General features: G+C 34.5%; 1 protein-coding gene across 1 annotated transcript in view; it reads left to right on the plus strand.

Annotated features, from left to right (window-relative positions):
• Positions 1-20995, plus strand: part of TBC1D32 (TBC1 domain family member 32) — a 179237-nt gene that overhangs the window by 65011 nt on the left and 93231 nt on the right. The window contains exons 19-22 of the mRNA XM_068551463.1: positions 3948-4086; positions 6994-7081; positions 8994-9112; positions 15075-15191. Coding sequence (XP_068407564.1) covers positions 3948-4086; positions 6994-7081; positions 8994-9112; positions 15075-15191 — 463 coding nt within the window. The remainder of the gene's footprint in view (positions 1-3947; positions 4087-6993; positions 7082-8993; positions 9113-15074; positions 15192-20995) is intronic.

The following is a 20995-nucleotide window of genomic DNA, read 5'->3' on the forward strand; positions in this document are numbered from 1 at the left end:
CTGCATATGTATAATCATTCACTATAAAAGTTGATTTGTCCATTTCTCTTTGTAATTCTGGGGTTTTGTTTTACATACTTATATTTTATGCTATTAGGATCATAATTCACTGTTTCTTGGGCACTTTTTATTATATAGTATTTCATTATGCTTTGCCTTAAGTTTTATCCTGTATGTTACTAATATTGTAAATATACTTGGCTTTAGTTAGTATTTGCAGAGTACATGAGTTAAGAATGTGTCTGATTGCAGATAGCTCAGTAAGGCTTTCTTTTTTCTCATAAAGCAAGAAGTCTCATGGAATACTACCCAGGCATTGAGTTACTGATGTGGTTTGAGACCCAGCCTCCTTTTCTTTTTCATTATTAATGTTTTTGAGAGGTTTTTTTGCCCTCAAGTTTGCACAATGGCTAACCTCTAGACTCACAGCTGCTTTTGAAGAGGAAAAAGGTTGTAGAGACAAATGGCTTCTTTTCATGATGCTTTGTCTTTTATTTAGGAAAGAAGTCTCTTCTTCTTAACATTTTTTGTGAACATCTTACTGGATTTGCTGTATGGCCACTTCTTGCTGGATGGGAGTTGATGAAAAAGGAATTTAGATGGAGGTTGGGTCAGCCTGTTAACACAAAGTATAATTTTCATCCCTTTATTTCCTATCATTCAGAACAGTAAATTTTGAATTTTTATCCAGTCTGACAATCTCTATTTTTTACTAGATGAGTTGAAGTTTTTTACATTTTTGCAATGCTGATATTTGGGGCTTATTTTTCTTATTTTGTACTTTCTATTTATATTCTATTTTCTTTGCTTTTCTCCCTTTATTGCCTTATCTTAGATCAATAAATTTTATCCTGTTTTTCCCTTGGTTTTGACTTTATAAGTCACTGTTTTTCTTTTTTTAAGTGGTTGTTCCTAAATTCTCAATGTACATATATTTAACCATATATTTTTCTAAGAAAGTATAAAGTAATTGGGTATTTATATCATGTTTTGAAAAGCGTTATGGAGTTTAGCATACTTTGACCAGTTGCTGCTCCTCTAAATACTCCATGACTCTGTCTTGTTATAGTTATCCAGAATTTTGGTTTTATATTTTTTAATCACCTGATTTATTTCTTCACACAGATATTAAATTTTTTGACATGTTTATTATTTTACGCCATTTGTTGAAACTTGTAGGCCGCTCTTTCTGATAGGCTCACTTTTTTCCCTAATAAGTTTCTAAATATAGTTATCCTTTAATTGTTCTTAAGGTTTGAGGGTAGTAAACTGTCCTTATCTTTCTGTGTCTGATAGTAGCTATTCTCCTTCCAGCCCACACAGACCCACCCCCACCCTGTCCACAGCTTTTGAGGGCTCACATTCTCTCTCTAAATGGTAGTTCTTCTGGGTATCAAAGTTTGATAGACAATCATTTCTTATTATTATTTGAGGCTTTACTACACTGTCTTCTAGAATAAGTAGTAACTGATAAACCTGTTAGTATAATCACTTTTATTTTATAGGTCGTATCTTTTCTCTCTCATAGCTTTTAATTTCTTTTTTGGGATGTTTGCTATTTCTGTGTGACTTAAGTTTATCCTGCTTGGTACTTTTTTTTAAATTTTTATTTTATGTTGGAGTATAGTTGATTAACTCCTGCTTGGTACTTGGAATGTCCTTTTGATCGATAGACTGGACTGGCATCTTTCTTCAAATCTAGAAAATTCTTAGTATTTTTCAAATATTTCTTCTATTCTCTTGAAGATTTTACTAGATGTATTTGAAAACTTTTAGTATGTTCTGTCTCATCTGTTTTCTCAAACATTTATATCTTATCTAGCTACCATTCAATTCAATAATTCTTTGTGGCTGAGAGTTTTCCCATTTGCTTTTTTAAATTAATTAATTAATTAATTTGTTTTTGGTTGTGTTGGGTCTCTGTTGCTGCGTGCAGGCTTTCTCGTTGCGGCAAGTGGGGGCTCCTCTTCGTTGTGGTGCACGGGCTTCTCATTGCAGTGGCTTCTCTTGTTACGGAGCATGGGCTCTAGGTGTGCAGGCTTCAGTAGTTGTGGTATGCAGGCTCAGTAGTTGTGGCGCACGGGCTTAGTTGCTCTGCGGCATGTGAGATCTTCCCGGACCAGGGCTCAAACCCGTGTCCCCTGCATTGGCAGGCGGATTCTTATCCACTGCGCTACCAGGGAAGTCCCCCTATTTGCTTTTTAAGTGGGTTTTTAAACAAATACTTCCAAGATTTCCAGTGGGTTTTTTTTTTTTTTTAAATATCTACCTGTTTTTCATTTCTGCTTTTTGCTTCAGTTTTAATGGAAGATTAAAAAATTTCCTTTGAGTATCATAAATAAAGCTAATCATTATTTCTAAATTATTTCAGCTGGAATGGATTCACTTAACGAATGTTGATTCTGCTGGCTCTTAGCTTTAGATGTCTTTTGAAGTTTGATTGCAAGTCCATTTAAAAATGAGTCTTTTTTTCCTTCACTACTTTCCTCCCTTCTGCCCTCCCTCATTTCCCCCAGTTTCTATTTCTATATTCTTTCTTCCCTGTCCAGCAGTTTTATGTTTTTTTTCTTTTACTACTCCTATGTTTTAAATAAACATTGTATTGGCATTTTGAGGCTCCTGTCGGTGACGATGAGGATATTGCATATACTGTTAAAAGTTAGAAGATGAATTGATTATCTGCTCATTTCTAGAAATGAAGCTTTTTCTGTATCCTCAAGTCTCCCTAGGCTTATGGCTTGTCAAAAGCCCCAATTTTAGTCAGTTTTATACATATATAAGTGTTTTGTTTATATATTTTCTTTAGGTATATAAATTGTATATTTTAATTTTAGTTAAACATATATTATTTTTAGTAGTCTTACCCAGTCATGAATCTTAATCAGTGAGCTTACCGCTGGTCATACATCTCATAGGCAACTCTTTGAGTCCGTTATATCCTATTGGAGCCAAATTTGGTTTCCATTGCTTGCATTTGCCTGAGAACTAGTCCTACTTCTTTGTCCAAGGTATATTTATTTTGTGTTTGAACATGGTTATATCTTTGACCATTGCTGTGTGATCACTGATCGATATGTGTCAGCATATACTGATTGTTCCTTTTCTGATCAGAAAAGTTCTGGATTTCAAATCTCCTACCAGTTTCAAAACATACTTCTGAAACTTCCTTGGGCAAAAAAAGGCACACTTTCCCATGCTCCGTTTCACTGTACATATAAACATTTGATTTTGACCTATTTTAATATCCAGTTTTTTTTCTAGGCAAGTAGGAATATCCAGTAGGGTGGGTAGAAAATTTTCTCTTACTTCTGGTACTTCAGATGAAGTGCTGATATCCTCTCCTGTGTTTCCAAATTGCTAGCTCTGACTCTCCTATTTACTGTGTGTCTTCTGAATGTTTCAAGTTGTTTTCTTTGTCTTTTCTTTTTCTCTGGAGAATGTTACTGGCCTTTTAAAAGTATTCTGAGAAAAAATGTTATTCTCCAAAAGTAAGACTAAGAACCAATGAAAATAAAGATAAATGCCTGATATGCTTTAGAAAGTCAGAAGACAAATACTGACAGATCTTTTCTTTAATGAAAAGAAAGTATAGAAATAATGGAAAGTTGGGGCTTGGGGAATCCAGGCACAGCAGAATTATAATAGGAAAACAGAATGAAATTAAGACCTGATTGAGAGAATCTAGGTGTAATGAAAATGCTGACATGTGCGGTTAACATTTGATTCATTTAGGAAGGAAAATTATCGGATAGAAGAAATAAGAAAAACAACTCACTGTCAAGGAAACCATGATGTTTATCTTATTTTTAAACATTTGAGTACTTTGCAGCTAATGTGTACTCTATAAATTTAATTGTTAGTAGTATTAAGCTGTTTTTTTGTGGGGGTTTTTTTCCCAGTTTTGAGTACAATAAAGACGTTCATACCTTTCTTTTTACCTGTTTCAGTATGGCTTGGGAAGAGAATTTGTTAGACGATTTACTAAATTTTGCTGCCACTCCCAAAGGACTACAACTTCTTCAAAGAACAGGTGCCATCAATGAATGTGTGACATTTATGTTCAACCAATACGCAAAAGAATTACAGGTGCGAATTACCATCTGCCACAGGCAAAAGGAACTTTCCTTTCTGTAAAAGCCATTAAGAACATTATTCTGTTTTCTTTGTGTGAAGAAATTATTAAACCTCAATTAAAAAACCACGTAGCATTGTAATATTTAACGATATTTTTTCAGGAAAGCTTTAGAGAGTTGATGTTGGTATCTATGAGTATTTTACAGGCTGAAACAACTGGATGAAATTGAAAAACTCAGTTAATCATCTAGATGTTTTATAAATATGATATCAAACATCTGGCTATACTGAAACTCGGTGGAATTCCAGGAGAAAAACCTTTTGAGTCTAAGTGTATGTGTCATTGAGAGTTTAGGGTTCACATTTTGGAAGAAATAAATACATTTGTAGAGGGGTTTTGTTTTTGGTACTGTTAAATAAAATTTACTATAAATTTAGCCCTTTATCAGACAGAGATCATTGAGGTATATTCATCATTTTGCTGTTAAAGTAAATATCCCTAGACATCAGGGCTTCTTAGGATCATAGATATGCTTTTAAAAGTGTTTCCTTTATCTCTGGAAGCTATTGTTTCTTGATGTTCAGACTTCTTATTGTAGCCTAGCAGAAGGGGCTAGGGCCTCCTGGGGATCTTTTTTTTTTTTTTTTTTAATAAATTTATTTATTTATTTATTTTTGGCTGTGTTGGGTCTTCGTTTCTGTGCAAGGGCTTTCCCCGGCCGCGGCGAGCGGGGGCCACTCCCCATCGCTGTGCGCGGGCCTCTCACTGTCGCGGCCTCTCCCGCTGCGGAGCACAGGCTCCAGACGCGCAGGCTCAGCAGCTGTGGCTCACGGGCCCAGCCGCTCCGCGGCATGTGGGATCCTCCCGGACCGGGGCACGAACCCGTGTCCCCTGCACTGGCAGGCAGACTTCCAACCACTGCGCCACCAGGGAAGCCCCGGGGATCTTTTTTTGTAAGAGCACTAATTCCATTCGTGAGCACTCTCTACCTTCACAACCTAATAGCCTCCCAAAGGCTCCACTTCCTACCATTACTTCCAGTGCTTAGGATTTCAACATAGGAATTTTGAGAGGAGATAGACATTCAGATTATAGCAAATATAGAAGGTTTTCAGGCTTTTAGTTTACATAAATTGTGTTTTGATCTGCTGGTGAGTTTGAATTTCTCCTTGTGTACTAGTTAACCATTTGGGTTTCCTTTTTTTTTTTTTTTTCTTTCCATTTTTGAAAATATTCAAGCAACTGAAAGATATCTTTCTTTCTCATTCAGATTCTTGAGACCATGCAGACATAGCTTTTCACTGTTGTGATAATATACCTAGGACTAGATGTCAGTTTTTTATATTCATAAATTTTAAAACAATCTGGTCTTCCTTTGTAATATACTGTTCGTTGTAATAGAAGATGTTGTTCCTTGGACATCAGTAACTTACAACCATATAATTTAGTACAATAGTTTAATGTTGATTTACACCATTCAAGACATTTTTTGAACATTTAGATTCTCAGTTATCTTGTAAGAAAGCAACTAGACTTTCCTTAATTTTGCTGAAGAGAAATTGGAGATCCAGGCCAGTTATAAATGATCTGCTTGTGTTCACACATGTAGTTATTGATGGCATTACTACTAGAACTCAGATTAGTCTTAACAGTGTCCATGAAATCTAAGTCTTGTTTAGTGAAGCCTCTCTAGCTTCTCTGAAGTTTTCCTCTGCCTTTCCTTTTTAGTATTTAGTGTTGATCTGGAAGACCCCTGTGGCTACTAATATCTGAATCAGCAGTGTCCTTTGGGATGATTGATAAGTAAGGTGTTTTTTCCATTGTCATGGAAGAAGGCAAGTGGGAAAAAAGATAGACATTTATCTTGCTGTACTTCTGTGTTATCCCACTGCGGAACTAATGGATGATAAATTAAGGAAAATGGAAAATAAGAGCAATAAAAATGGAAAAGGAAGGCAAATTTATAGAGATGAGCAGCAAAAAAATTTAAGAAATAAACCTAATTCTTTCCCATGGTCTTTTAGTCGTCCCCCCCCACACCTTTTTTTTTTTTGCCCTTAAAATGGAATGTATAGTTTATATTTTTAAAATTTGATGAAAACATATCCTTTTAATGAAATGTTGAAAAATACAAATTCTAAATGGTTAGCTCTGTTTAGAAGTCAAACACTTTGTCTAAGATCAGGCTGACCTATAAAGTCTGAGGAAGGAGGAATATTTTCTAACGTCTTTGTTATTTTCTTATTCTGATTTCTGCTAAGAGATACTTCTGAACTGTACCATGAATACATGAATGATATTCTTTGTGGAATAACAAATTATTTAAGGTTTTCTACAATGTTGTTTAGAAACCTGTATATTAAATGAAGATTGTGTGTGTGCGTGTGCGTGTATATAACTTCCTTCTTTAGGGAAAAAAATCACATTGCCTCTAAAACCGTCATTTTTAAGAAGGTACCGTTATTCTTTTTAAAGTTGTTTATTTGAAAGCCCAGTTAAAAAACTGGCAGTCAATACAGATTAATTAATGAGAATTTATTATTGAAGAACCAACCTAACGAATAAGATAGTAAGATAACAGAAATTAGAATTGGAAGGATTTTCTCTTCATCTGGTCCAAAGTCCCTTATTTTATATATAAAGAGACTTAGAGACATAGTGACTTGTTTATGGTCATGAAGCAACATAGTTTTAGGGCTGGTTCCAGAACCTAGATCTCTGAAACAAGATTATCAAAAATATTACATTAGTATTAACTCACTGATTGTTATAGTTTGAGTTTTTTCTGCTCTTGTTATCTTTCCTTGAAAGACTGTCCAGCATTTTAATAAAGAAATCAGTAACTCTACGTGTAACATGTAAATAAACTATTAGCATTCTGTGTTTTCCTGCTTCTCATTATTCCTTATTTATGTTAGGTCAGCAGGCATACAAAGTTTGGCTATGGAGTTCTGGTTACACAAGTGGCATCAACAGCGGCAGGTGCAATAGCACTGCAAAGTTCAGGTAAGTTCTTTAAAATTATAATTTAAATAAAATGAGCGAGTCTATACAAAATTTAACTGCCATGATCAAGTATCAGGTATTTCACTCTAAAGTTCTTTTTCCCAAGTTAGGCCTTAGGTAAAAGAATGTTACTGGGATTTCCTTTTTACCTTTTCTCTTCCATGAAATCCCACTAGGAATTTTTTTTTTCTCTGTAAAAATATATAAAATTTTTTTCTTTCCTCAGAACAATGGCACATAATGACCTAAACTGAGATATGCTTGATGGCTTTAAGAAGCCTTCACCTTATAAATCAAAAGTTTGTCATCCTCTCTTGTTATAATTGCATCTGATGGGATTTAATGCTCAGTTTCAGTGAATTATATATAAGTCAAGATTTCCAGTCATAATAGTTATCACACATACATGCCATTTTCTTATTCCTTTTTCTCTTCCTTTCTTGAAAGATTCTCTCTCACCCACTTAATTTTCACCGCTATTTTTGGAGTTTGTAGTTGGCATGTATTGAATATTATCTACTACAGATTGGATTTTTAAGACATTCTAACATTGGGAGATTTAATATATTGTATATTAAGGTTATCTGAACCCTGAACCAGAGACAAGATGTAATCTCTAATAGAGATGCTGTGATTATATTTAAGTCTTAGAAGTGAAGAATCATAACATCAGTGGTCACTATTGATTCTCTCCTCAAATGTAAATATTTTTCTATAGTGTATCTTAAATATTTTTTGGCTGGACTAATTTGGAATACTTATGAAACACGTTTCTTGCAGAAGCTGTCCTAAGCCGAGCCACTTACTCTTTTACTTAAAATAAAATCCAATTTATTTATAGTACTGAGAGACACATTAATGGAAGCATTTGAAGACTGGATTCAATCCCAGATTTTCTTGTTGCTCAAGTCATTAAGCTTCTAAACCTCATAGTATCCAACTTTTCTTGAGAGGATTAAATGCAGTTTTTCATAGGACAAAGGAAGGAAGACTAGCACTGTTCGAGTTCCTCTGATGTCTTGGTACTATATTAGGACCTCTGTGTATATCGTCCCATTTATACTTTATGGCAACCCTCAAATGCAACACTTTTTCAGCTTTCAAATCGGGAACTGATGCTCTTAGAAGTCAAAAGATTCAAAGACATATAACTAACAAGCTGGCAGATTTGTAACTTGAACACTGCTATTTTCGATTTCAGAGCCTATATGTTTTCCATTATACCAAAGGACCCTTTCTGCTCTAATGTGTTATTACAAACTTACTGATTTATGATTAGGTGTTCTGTTTTGCACCTTTCCATATGCTTTCATTCCTCATAAAGGAATTTGATAATCGGGCTTAATAATCACTTTCATTTAGATTTATAGTATCTGACTCAGGAGAATTTAAAGACTGTATAGAGCCAGAAGTTGTATGAAGTGGAGAATTGTTCTAAGCATATGGAAATACAAAAAAATTGTTACATTAAAGAAAGGGAACACACACTCTTTGGATGCTTACTGTGCCTCTGGGATACCTCCTTCCTTACACACATACACCCCAGCTTTCAGGCTGCATTTCACTATTAGCTTATTTGCTGAGTAACATGTAAACCTTATTTTTTTCAGGAAAACATGCTCAGAGAGGTTATTGGCTAAAGGATTAAAAACTGGGGCTCAAAATTCAGTCCTCTAGGGAAATAGTCTTTGAGAGTTTAGTCATTCCATAGTTATATGATAATGAGGCGCATCATAAATGTATATTAACAATAGCAAATATAATTTCTACCAAGGTTAGAGGTTATTTCTTGTACAAGATACAAGTATGTCTTCTGTCAGTGTGGACCAGTCTTGTCAGAAGGATAATTATGTCTTTCCTCCATAATCCACAGAAGTAGTATATTATAAATATGATGTAAAATTCTTCTTAGGGTTTATTAATGCACTTTTAACTGAATTATGGGCTAATCTGGAATGTGGAAGAGATGATGTTAGAGTAACCCATCCCAAATCTACTCCAGTGGACCCTATTGACCGAAGCTGTCAAAAGGTAAGAAATGATTTAACTAACAATGTATAGATTTGAAATATCTCTCTCAAATTACTTCATCCAGACCTTAATCTATACTCAGTTACAACCAGCAGCCTTTCCTAATTTTTTTCCTTCCTTTTATTTCTCAATTTTTATTTTTAAAATAAACTTAGTAAAAGACAAATACCAGTGTTCCCTGGGAATTGTCTTGCAAGACGTTTTTCTTTTAGGATATTCCTACTATAATTTTTCTCAATTAATAAACCATACACACCAGACATACTAAAAAAGCAAAACAACAAATGCCGACTCAAAGGAAGTAGAAAAAGAACAAACAAACCCAAATTTAATAGAAGGAAAGAAATAATAAAAATCAAAGCAGAAATAGAGACTAAAAAACCAATAGAAAAGATCAGTGAAACTAAGAGCTGGTTTTTTGAAGAGATAAATAAAATTGATAAACCTTTAGCCAGACTTCTCAAGAAAAGAGAGGAGCCAAATAAATTGGAAATGAAAAAGAAGTTACAGTCAGTACCGCAGAAATCATGATATTACTATGAACAATTATATGCCAATAAAGTGGACAACCTAGAAGAAATTGTATATTTCTAGGAATTTATCCATCTCCCAGACTGAATCAGGAAGAAATACAAAATATGAACAGACAGATGACCAGTAACGAAATTGAATCAGTAATTTTTAAAAACTCCCAACAAACAAAAGTCCAGGATCAGAAGGCTTCACGGGTGAATTATATCAAACATTTAAAGAGTTAATGCTTTTCTTTCTCAAACTATTACAAGTTTGAGAGGAAGGAATGCATCAGAATTCAGTCTATGTGGCCGGCATCACCCTGATTCCACAACAAAAGACTGTGAAAAAAATAAAAAATACAGACCAATATCACTGAATGTAGTTGCAGGAATCCTCAATAAAATACTAGCAAATCAAATTCAACCATACATTGAAAGGATCATACACCATGATCAAGTGGATTTATCCCAGGGATGCAGGGATGGTTCAGTATCTGCAAATCAGTTGTTGTGATGTACCACATTAACAATTGAAGAATAAAAATCATATGATCATCTCAATAGATGCAGAAAAAGCGTTCGACAAAATTCAACATTCATTTATGAAACTCTCAACATTCACTGATGTATGAATGGATAAAGAAGATGTGGTATAGGTATAGAATGAAATATTACTCAGCCATAGAATAGAATGAAATCTTGCCATTTATGACAACATGGATGGACCTAGAGAGTATTATGGTAAGTGAAATAAGTCAGATGGAGAAAGACAAATACCATATGATCTCACTTTTTTTTTTTTTGTATTGTAAGTTCCGGAATTTATTGTAAAAATGAGATTTTTATAACTATCCACAAAACTTTATGTTTAAGGTTTTTCCTATATGTTGCTTTATTCAAAAAATATTTTTGAAGTTAAAATTAATATGAATAGTATTTGGTCAAATATGAACAACTACAGCAACAAGGCTGCACTGTCTATGAATGTGAATATGTGAAGAAAAAACATCATTTACTAATTTGTAGAAGATAAAAAAGTTAACATGATTTCACTTATACGTGGAATCTAAAAAATGAAGCAAATGAACAAACATAACAGTCATAGATTCGCAATAGACAGGTGGTTGCCAGAGGGAAGTGTGGTGGGGGAATGAGTGAAATAGGTGATGGAAATTAAGAGATACACACTTTCAGTACAAAATAAATGAGTCAATGTGATGAAATGTATAGTGGTGAATATAGTCAATAATAGTGTAATATCTTTATGGTGGTAAAGGTGGTCAAAATGTACAAAGTTTCAGTTATAAGTAAGTAGTAGGGATATAATGTACAATATGATTAATATAATACCACTTCTTTATGTTATATGAAAATTGTTGAGTAAATCCTAAGAAATCTCATCACAAGGAAATTTTTTTTTTCTATTTAATGTTGTATCTATATGAGATGATGGATGTTCACTAAACTTATGGTCATCATTTCCTGATGTATGTAAATCAAATCATTATGCTGTACAGCTTAAACTTATGCAGTGTTATATATCAATTATCTCAAACTGGAAGTAAAAAACAAAGCTGAAACAAAAACCAACCAACCAAAACTAAGAAAGCTTTGAACACTTAGATTCGAATCTAATAGAAAATTGTCATGATTATTTGAAGGAGGGGGTGGGCAGAAGATGCTATAGTATATAGCATATAGTATATAGTAATGTGGCAAAAAAAAATTCTTAGGCACTCAGTGGTTTATTATAATTTAATGACTTTTATGTATTTAATATTTTCACCAATTTTCACTAAAATTAAATGCTTCCTGACTTTGACTTTATGGTGGCTTAGGAAGTTTTCATTCAAAGGGTATCATAAAATTTTTTAAAAATCAGAATTTCTGCTTTTCTGCTTTCTGTAATAGTGGACTAGTTTCCTCCAGGAGAAAACACTTAAAACTCAGGAAAAATAAGCCAACTGGAATATCTAAAAATAGGCAAAAAATGGAGAGAAGTCAATATGTGGATGAAGAGAATGTTACTGCTAGAGATTCTGGATTTAACAGATTTACACCTGAGGGCAAGTACCAGATGATGCTCCACAGGTAGAAATCCATACTGTAACAAGCCTGAAAAACCAGAACACAAAGCTTAGGGCTACACAACAACTGGAATATGGAAGGAGGGGCACATATCAGGCCCTCCAAACTCTGTGTATGTACTCTGTCCAAATATGTGACTGTCCCTCAAACTATATACTTGAACTTAACAGATCTCACCTACCACAAGGGGTCAGAATTTAGAATTTGAGTTCAGTCAATGTTAACTACTAAATTAAAATCAGCACTCCTTGGGGGGTATATAACAAAATCCAGCATCTCCACAACATATCCTTACAATATATGGAATATAATCCAAAATTACTAGACATACGAAGAATAAAAGAAATGTTGCTGGGAAGAGGCAACTGATAGAGCTTGACTGTGAAATGTAGAAGTTGGAATTATTTGCCAAGAATTTTAAAGCAATTATCATAAATAGCATGTAAAAGAAAATATGCTTGTAATGAATGAACAAATTAGAAATCTTAGTACAGAAACTATATAAGAACCAGATTGGCATTCTAGAACTAAAGTTATCTGAGATAGTTTTCTAGGTGGGCTTAACATAAGGTTTAAAGATGACAGAAGAAATAATGTCATCTCAATTCAATGAACGTGAGATAAATCAATAGAAATTAGAGTCCGAAAAGCAGAGAAAAAAATTAGGAAAAAGTTGTGTTTTGTGAGACCTTATCAAAAGGATTAAGATATGTGTGATTGGAACACCAGGAATATGAGAGAATGGAGCAGAAAGTTTTTTGAATAAATAATAGCTGAAAACTTCCAAATTTATTGAAAGATATAAATTTATAGGTCAAAAAAAACTTAGTAAATCCCAAGGAAGAATATGCAAAGAAGGAAAATAAAAATACAAAGAAACCACAGAAAGGCTCACCGTAGACACGTAAACTGCTGAAAACTAAAGCTAAAGAGGAAATCTTGAAAGAAGCCATAGAAAGTCACACATTACATACAGGGGAACAGCAGAAAACTTTGCTAGTATCTCATTCGAAACTGCACGCCAGAAGTCAACGAAACAACTTTTATGTGTTGGGAAGGGAAAACAAAAGTCCACCTAGATTTCTATATCCAGCAAAAATATTCTTAAATAATAAAAGCAAAATAAATTTAAAATAAAAGCTAAGAAAATATTTTACAGCAAACCTGCATTTTAGATAAAACTAAAGGAATTTCTTTAGGTTGAAGGAAAATACCTGATACATATTTGGGTTTTTAGGATTAAAAGAAGAAATTTCAAATAGTTATATACTCACTCACCTGTTGTTTTTCTCAATTTCTTGTAAGTACATGTGACTCTTTAAAAGAAAACTGATATATAGTTGGATTTATTTTCTACTTAAAGGTAACATACAACAGCTATACCATACAGGACAAACAAATTATAAAATGTTATACAAATCTGTATGGGTACAGGATTCTTAAATTTTATGTAAAGTGGTACAATACTAATTCTTAATCCCTAGGAAATATTTCTAATTCAAATTTAGTGTTACAGGGATTTTATTTAACTTCTTTGACTTTGAATTAGAAATGTCAACATAAACTAATAATTAACTTTTCTCCTTAAAAAAAATTGTATATTCCCCTAAACAATGTGCTGAAAAATCTAGAAATAACTCATTGTGGTAAACAGTCTGAGTGCCCAGCTTGTATATCTAGATATTATTCTTCCCTAGGGATTCTGTTTTCTTTTGGGATTTAATTTAATTGTGATTTAAATTTTAGGAAACAGTGATGTAGCTTCAATATATAATAAGGTACATTTAAAAGTTTCAGTCCAGTTCCTCCCTCCTTCTCTCTATAGCTTTGCTTTTGCAGAATGATAGACAATAGCCCCACATAGCTATGTAAATTTAAAACTAAAGTTAAAAATTCAGCCTCAGTTACATTAATCATATCTTAAGTGCTCGTCAGTAGTCACATGTAGCTAGTGACTATCATATTGTACAGCTCAGAATATAACATTTCCATCACCACAGAACATTTTATTGAACAGTCAGGACTACGGAGCAAGGGTGATACTTTTAAATAGTGTCTGAAGATTATTTGTTTTGTAATGAGTAATCTTAGCCTGGAAATAAAATACGATTAGTTCTGCTACCAGTTTTTTGATTATATGTCTTTGGCCAAGTCACTTCACTTTTCTGGTCCTCAAGTTTTCTCATCTATTAAACGAGAGATTGAATTAACTATTCTTTTAATTACCTCAGTGTTCTGATTTTAGTGAAAATTCTTAATGTGTTTGATCCTCAGAGTTTCTGAGTCTAGTGAACATTTTAAAATGACAAGCAGAAAACTTAGTAGTTACAAATAAGTGCAATTAATACAATACAAACTAAATATACAAGTATTGGCAGAATACAGACCTTCTAGAGGTGGACAGACTTAATTGGAAAGCCTTCTAGAAAAAATGTGGCAAACATTTGAAAGCTTAATGAAGTAGGATAATGAGTAAGTGGGAGGGCAAGAGGGAGCTCGTTAGTAGGATAAGAGAGGTTTGTGTATGTGGCAGTCACTTGAAGGAGACCACAGGCAGATTTGATTAACTGCAGTGGTGACTTCAAGCTGAAGAAATTTAACGGGGGAATTGAGGCTTTTGACACTGTGAAGAGAAGAAAAGTGTCAATTAGTAAAGTGTCTTGAAAGTCATGCTAAGGAGTTTAGATCTGATGTTTAGTAATGGGCAACCACTGCATGCTTCTGCATAGGGAATCCAAAGAATGAACTGTGCTGGAGAAGAATATTCAGATTCTTGTCGATAAGACAAGAGCAGGAGCTTAAAAATTTCACGGAGAGATTAACTTGGTAAGATTGCACCAGAAAATGAGCTGGTTTTGATAGGAAAAGCCATGGCTTTTTCTAATAACTATATTTAGGTTACTTGAATTTCCAGTGAATGTAGTTAAAGGATAAAGATAGCCTTGTGACCTGAGTGCTGTAATGTATAGAATTTATTATTATCTTGCTCCAGAGCCGCAAAGTATTTTTCTTATATTTTCTTATGCATCAGATATAACAGTGCAAAGAATGAGAATGATGGCTCATTTCATTTTTTGTCAGAACCTAACTTTCAAGAGATATGTGATATTTTAAAGTATTTTCCAGTTCTCATTTATGTTTTGTTACAGTTGTTATGTATTGTTAGTACATGGATTATTGTTGACGTTAACTATTTTGTACTTATCATAGATGCATATATTTCAGTTATATGGATTGATTAGGCTTATTTTAAAAATTGCCCTTCGCATTAATGACTCTTCCATGGATGTGGTTAAAAAAAAAAATGAACCATTTGAACGATTGGTTTTTTCTCCCCCTCCCACCTCCCCCCGCCCCAGTCTTTTCTAGCACTGGTGAACCTGTTATCTTATCCTGCTGTTTATGAGCTTGTAGGCAATCAAGGTCTTCCTAATAAAGAAGAATATTCTCTTCGTGAAGTCCCAACGAGTGTTATTGTAAGTCATTTTCTTTTAATCTTTCACTTTTATAGTGCCACTTTTTAAGATTTGTAGTAAAAATGCAATTTAACAGAAAAAAAGGTATACTAAATCACATTTAAAGACTGTTTGATTTATTAACCTATAGAATGTTAGCTTCTGAATTATCTGTAAATGGAATCTTTGATCCGGCCGTCTAACAGTGGTGGCACCTATTGAAATAACAAGGTTAAGGCTTCCCAACTAGGAAAGAGATTTGGCATATATAGAAGTATGTGTATGAATTATTTTTAGGTGACTTACGTTAATAAATTGTATCCAAAGAGTCCAGTGCATTTTCTGCTTATATTTTAAATGAACTACATATTACTGCCCCATGAGGGCAGTATATACATATTTATTTAATTTGAGACTTATTTTATATTCATACTCCAAGATGGGTAATTTGTTTTAATCATTCAGAGACATTTAGTTCCTCATCTTTGGGTAAGTTTATGAATTGAACACACATAAATATGTGTACATATTCATTAGTAAAGAATTATTTAGTTCTGAAATTCCATTGTTAATCATTACTTTTATTTCTGGTCACTTTGTCCTGTGTCTTGTCTTTTTTTTACGGTTTTGACATTTTGAATTCTAATTCTTTTTGACCCTAAACATTTTATTTTTTTAAACTTTCTCTACTTTGGGAAATTTTTGATGATTTATATGAATGAAATATAAAGGTAGGTATTTTTATCATTAAACTTTTATATTCTTGAAGTGTTCCAATTTTATCTTTTCCTTACTTGTATCTTGGCACTTCTTTTTTTTTGTTTCATTTTTAAATTTAATTTAATTTAATTTTTTATACATCAGGTTCTTATTAGTCATCCATTTTATACACATCAGTGTATACATGTCAATCCCAATCTCCCAATTCAGCACACCACCATCCCCACCCCGCCGCGGCCTTCCCCCCTTGGTGTCCATACATTTGTTCTCTACATCTGTGTCTCAATTTCTGTATCTTGGCACTTCTTAAGCAGTTTTGTAATTAGCCATTTATGCGCCTTTTTTCCTTACTATACTGTGAGGGCCTGAAAGCAAGTAGGATATCTTAGTCACATTTACATATAGAACATAGTAGATATCCAGTGAATGGTTTTTGAAAATATTTCTAATATTATTACCTTTATTGAAATCTATTATGGAACACAAGTACAAATGAATTATTTAATCTAGTGCAATGGCTTGGATGTTTGTTCTCAAGTTTTCGTGGATGTTCTACAGTTCATAGTCAGAAATATCTTTCCACTTATGTTAGGATTGGTCTTTTATTTAGTTTTTTTTTTAATAAATTTATTTATTTATTTTTGGCTGCGTTGGGTCTTTGTTGCTGCATGCAGGCTTTCTCTAGTTGCGGTGAGCAGGGACTACTCTTTATTGCAGTGCACGGGCTTCTCATTGCGGTGGCTTCTCTTGTTGCGGAGCCCGGGCTCTAGGCACGTGGGCTTCAGTAGTTGTGGTGCTCGGGCTCAGTAGTTGGGGCTCGCGAGCTCTAGAGCACAGGCTCAGTAGTGTGGCGCACGGGCTTAGTTGCTTCGTGGCATGTGGGACCTTCCCAGACCAGGGATCAAACCCTCATCCCTTGCATTGGAAGATGGATTCTCAACCACTGGACCACCAGGAAGTCCTGATCCTCTATCTTTGAGATTACTCCTTAGGGGTACGTAGAGCTCTTACTCATGCTTTTTTACAGTTACATAGTGCTCTTGTGTGGATGTACTAGAGTTTATTTATCCAGTTGTCTATTGGTGAACGCTTGGTTTCTTTCAGTCTTATGCTATTATCAATTATGCCAAAATTAATAGCCTTGGCTTATCTTGTGTTTACCAGTATGTCTGTAATTTTTTTTTTGTATTGCTGCATAACAAATTGCAACCAACTTAGCAAATTAAAACACCCACTTATTATAGGTCAGAAGTCAAGTACTGTGCACCTGGGCTTTTCTGCTCAGAGTATTAATAAGACTGATATAAAAATGTTGGCCAGGCTGAGTGCTTAGCTGGAGGCTCTGGGGAAAAATCCCTGATAACATATTCATTCTTGTTATTGGCAGAAGTCAGTTTCTTATAGTTGTGGGATTGAAGTGCCTGATTTCCTGCTGGCTGTCAGCCAGGGGCTGCTTTCAGGGCTTTGTCAGATTGTTCCCTCCATGTCAGCATTGAAGAACTTCACTCATGCTTTGAATCTCTCTGACTTCCTCTTCTGTGACCAGTCAGAGAAAACTCTGCTTTTAAGTGTCTCATGTGATGAGATCAGAGCCACCCTGATAATCTCCTCTTAAAATCAACTAATTAAGGGCTTTAATTACATCTGCAAAATCTCTTTACAGCACTACCTATTGATACATTAGTGTTTAAGGCCTGAGAATCTTGGGGCCATCTTAGAATTCTGCCTACTACTGATTTTTGGGCTGGATTTCTATAAGTGGGATCACTGGGTTGAAAGGTAAATTCATATGTAATTTTGGTATGTATTGCTAGATTTCCAACCACAGGGAATAATCCTTCTGCATTCCCATCAATAAGATACTATAGTGCTTGTTTCCTGGCAGGCTCATAGAAGATAATGTGGTCAGTGGTTTAGATATTTGTCTGACAGGAAAGAAGTGTTAATTTATATTTTTCTCAGTATGAGCAGAGTATCTTTTCATATGTTTAATGTCCATTGACGTTTCTTCTTCTCATAGTGGTCTTTCAACTTATTTTTGCTTTTTTTCTATTTGTGTTATGTTTCTCAATTTTAAGAAATTCTTTATACTTTAAGAATATTTGGCCTTCACTCTTCATGGTTTCCTATTGAATATCTACTAAAATTCTAAGCCCTGGAACAACTTCCAACTTGTACTACTTGTGTATATTAAAGATGAATGACACAAAATATTCTTTTCCTCTGACAGATATATTTTTCAATTGCTTTTCTATTTCTTTTCTGTCTATTTATATACGTTGTGTGTTAGGTTGGACCCCTTTAGTTATTGGAGGAACTCAATTTGAATTAGTTTAGGCAAAAAAGGAATTGACTTGCCATCTTGCAATAAAATCAGGGACAAGTGGAAATAGAACTTTGAATTCAGTCAGGTCGACATCTGTCTCTCTTGCTTTCCCCACCCCCTTTCCTTTTATTGCTCTCCATTTTGACCTTATTGAAAGGCATATACATAGTATAGTGGTTAAGAGTTTGTATTCTGAAGCCAGACTGCCTGGATTAGATTACTGGTTCTGCCTCTTACAAGCTGTGTGACCTTGGACAAGTTTGACCCATTTTCTCCTCTGTTAAAAAGAGGGCAATACTGTTACTATCTCAGCGTTGTTGTAAGAATTAAGTGAATTGAATTAAATTAAACATAAAAGTTTAAATCACTGACTGGCAGATAAGTGCTATATAATTGTTTGCTGTAATTATTATTAATATGTTCTTCTGCAGATGGTGTCCTCTATAGGAGAACACACGGTAGGGACTACCTGTCATTCCATACTGACATGGTCACCATCCCCCCTTGTATTAGTTTCCTAGGGCTACCATAACAAATTACCACAAAGTGGGTGGCTTAAAACAACAAATTTATCCTCTCTCAGTTCTGGAGGCCAGAAGTCTGAAATCAGGGTGTCAACAGGACCACATTCCCTCCAAAGTTTCCAGGGGAGAATCCTTCCTTGCCTCTTCTCATTTCTGGTGGTTTCAGGCATTTCATGGCTTGTTGCTGCATCCCCAGTTTCTGCCTCCATCTTCACATGGCCGTCTCCTTTTCTTTCTTAAATCTCCCTTTGTCTTTCTCTTATAAGAACACTTGTCATTAGATTTAGGGCCCACTTGCCTAATACAGGATAATCTTATTCTCAAGATCCTTAATTTAATTACCTCTGCAAAGACGCTTTTTCCAAATAGGGTAACAATCATAGGTTCTGGGGATTAGAACATAGACATATCTTTTATTTAGAGGGAGTCACCATTCAACTCACTACACCACCAGAGTGGCGTTTTCCTCTCCCTCCTGTCTATAGACTGAATGTTTGTATACCCCCCAAATTCATATGTTGAAACGTCATTCCCAGTGTTGTGATAATATTTGGAGGTAAGGTCTTTATGGGGTGACTAGTGCCTTATTAAAAACCCTAGAGAAACCTCTCACCCCTTCTGCCATCTGAGGACACAGCAAAAAGATGACATTGTCTGTGAACTAGAAAGTAGGTCGTCACCAGACACAAAATCTCTGGCAACTTGATGTTGGACTAACCAGCCTCCAGAACTGTGAGAAATAAACTTTCTGTTATATATAAGCCACTCAGTCTATGCTATTCTATTACAGCATCCAGAATGGACTAAGACACTCCCCACTGAAAAATCCCAAGGGAGGACCTTAATAGACTGAGTTTTGTTCATGGATGTTTATGGACTAACCAATCACAAACCACTCCTAATAGTGCAGGTATAGGAGTATTGGCATTATGGTTGACATATTCCTCACCCTTCACTTGGCCCTTTCTTAAGTAAAAGGGATCAGATAGCACAAACACAACCATTGGGACAGTTGTAAACAGAATAGGCACTCAAACATATATTGATTTATAGAGAATGCATATTCCTCTTTGTTTTTCCAGTCTTGGTTTCATTCTGGCTTACTAGATTATTGAACATATTCTCAAGCTAGACAATATGCTTTTAAAAAAGCACAGAGTTTCAGACTCCTTTTTGAGTCCCAAGCCTTACTTGCACTAACTTATTTATCAGAAGCTGTTGCTTAATTTAGGAAACTGATTGCCTTATTGACACACATTGTAGTGCTTAGAAACTGAATTTCTCCATAAGGTGGGCTTCCCGGGAGTTTCCTTTACTTCCCTAAGTGGTGATCTATCAGTGTAATTCTCTTTGAAGAAGAATTTATTTACTGTAACATTTGTTCTCTGAAAATGCATTATCATTGATAGATAGCTGCTATTAGCTTGTTGGTAATACATTATCTACCTTGTATTCTTACAGTATCTAGTACTTAGATTCAGAACTAGAACTTTGGAGTCACAAGGTGTCATGTACTGTTTTGAAATGAGTGTCCAGCTAAGTAGCAGCCAACAAGGACAGATTATTTAAGATAGCAATCCTTTCATTCTTCATTGTTAGGCAGTTTATTTAATATTTGCTGATTGTAAACTCTTTGTGCTAATATTATTTACATATTTTACAAGATATTTGTAGAATGGTAAATGCATTCCTAAGTGTTCCATGTAAGCTTTCAGTTGGTAAGTTCATACAAAATCCAGTTTTTACTGTATCTTGTTTAGTATTTTTCAGATGTGATTTTTAGATCCATTATTTCCTCCTCCTTACAGGCTTATTTCCTGGCCTCTTACTTGATATGTTTGTACTATCATCTACATAGACCTCAGGAAATATTATGTGACTTTATTCCCTAGCATAACCGTTCTTCTTTTGCCCTATTGGTTACAGAAATATCTTGAATTTAAACTCATGGAAAGTAACAAGTTTCTTGGTCAGGAAAATGATCAATGAGAGAGACAAGTATTTGCTATGAATAAATTTCTTAGGCCTGAACCCAAAGATATGCACAAAAGCCAGGTCTTATAGAAAGAAAGCCTTTTAGAGAATGCTCAAAATTTTGTGATGGGCTTAAATTGTCAGTGCTTGGGACAATTGATGGCACCTAGGCATCAGGTTCTCTCTGTACTTGCATCAGTGATTTTTAAGCATGGTTACCCATTGCAACAACTTGGGGAAGCTTTTACAAGGATGTTAATGCCAGAATCATACCCCAGGGA

The sequence above is a fragment of the Eschrichtius robustus genome, chromosome 9 (genome assembly GCF_028021215.1).
Source record: "Eschrichtius robustus isolate mEscRob2 chromosome 9, mEscRob2.pri, whole genome shotgun sequence".
NCBI classification, from domain to species: domain Eukaryota; kingdom Metazoa; phylum Chordata; class Mammalia; order Artiodactyla; family Eschrichtiidae; genus Eschrichtius; species Eschrichtius robustus.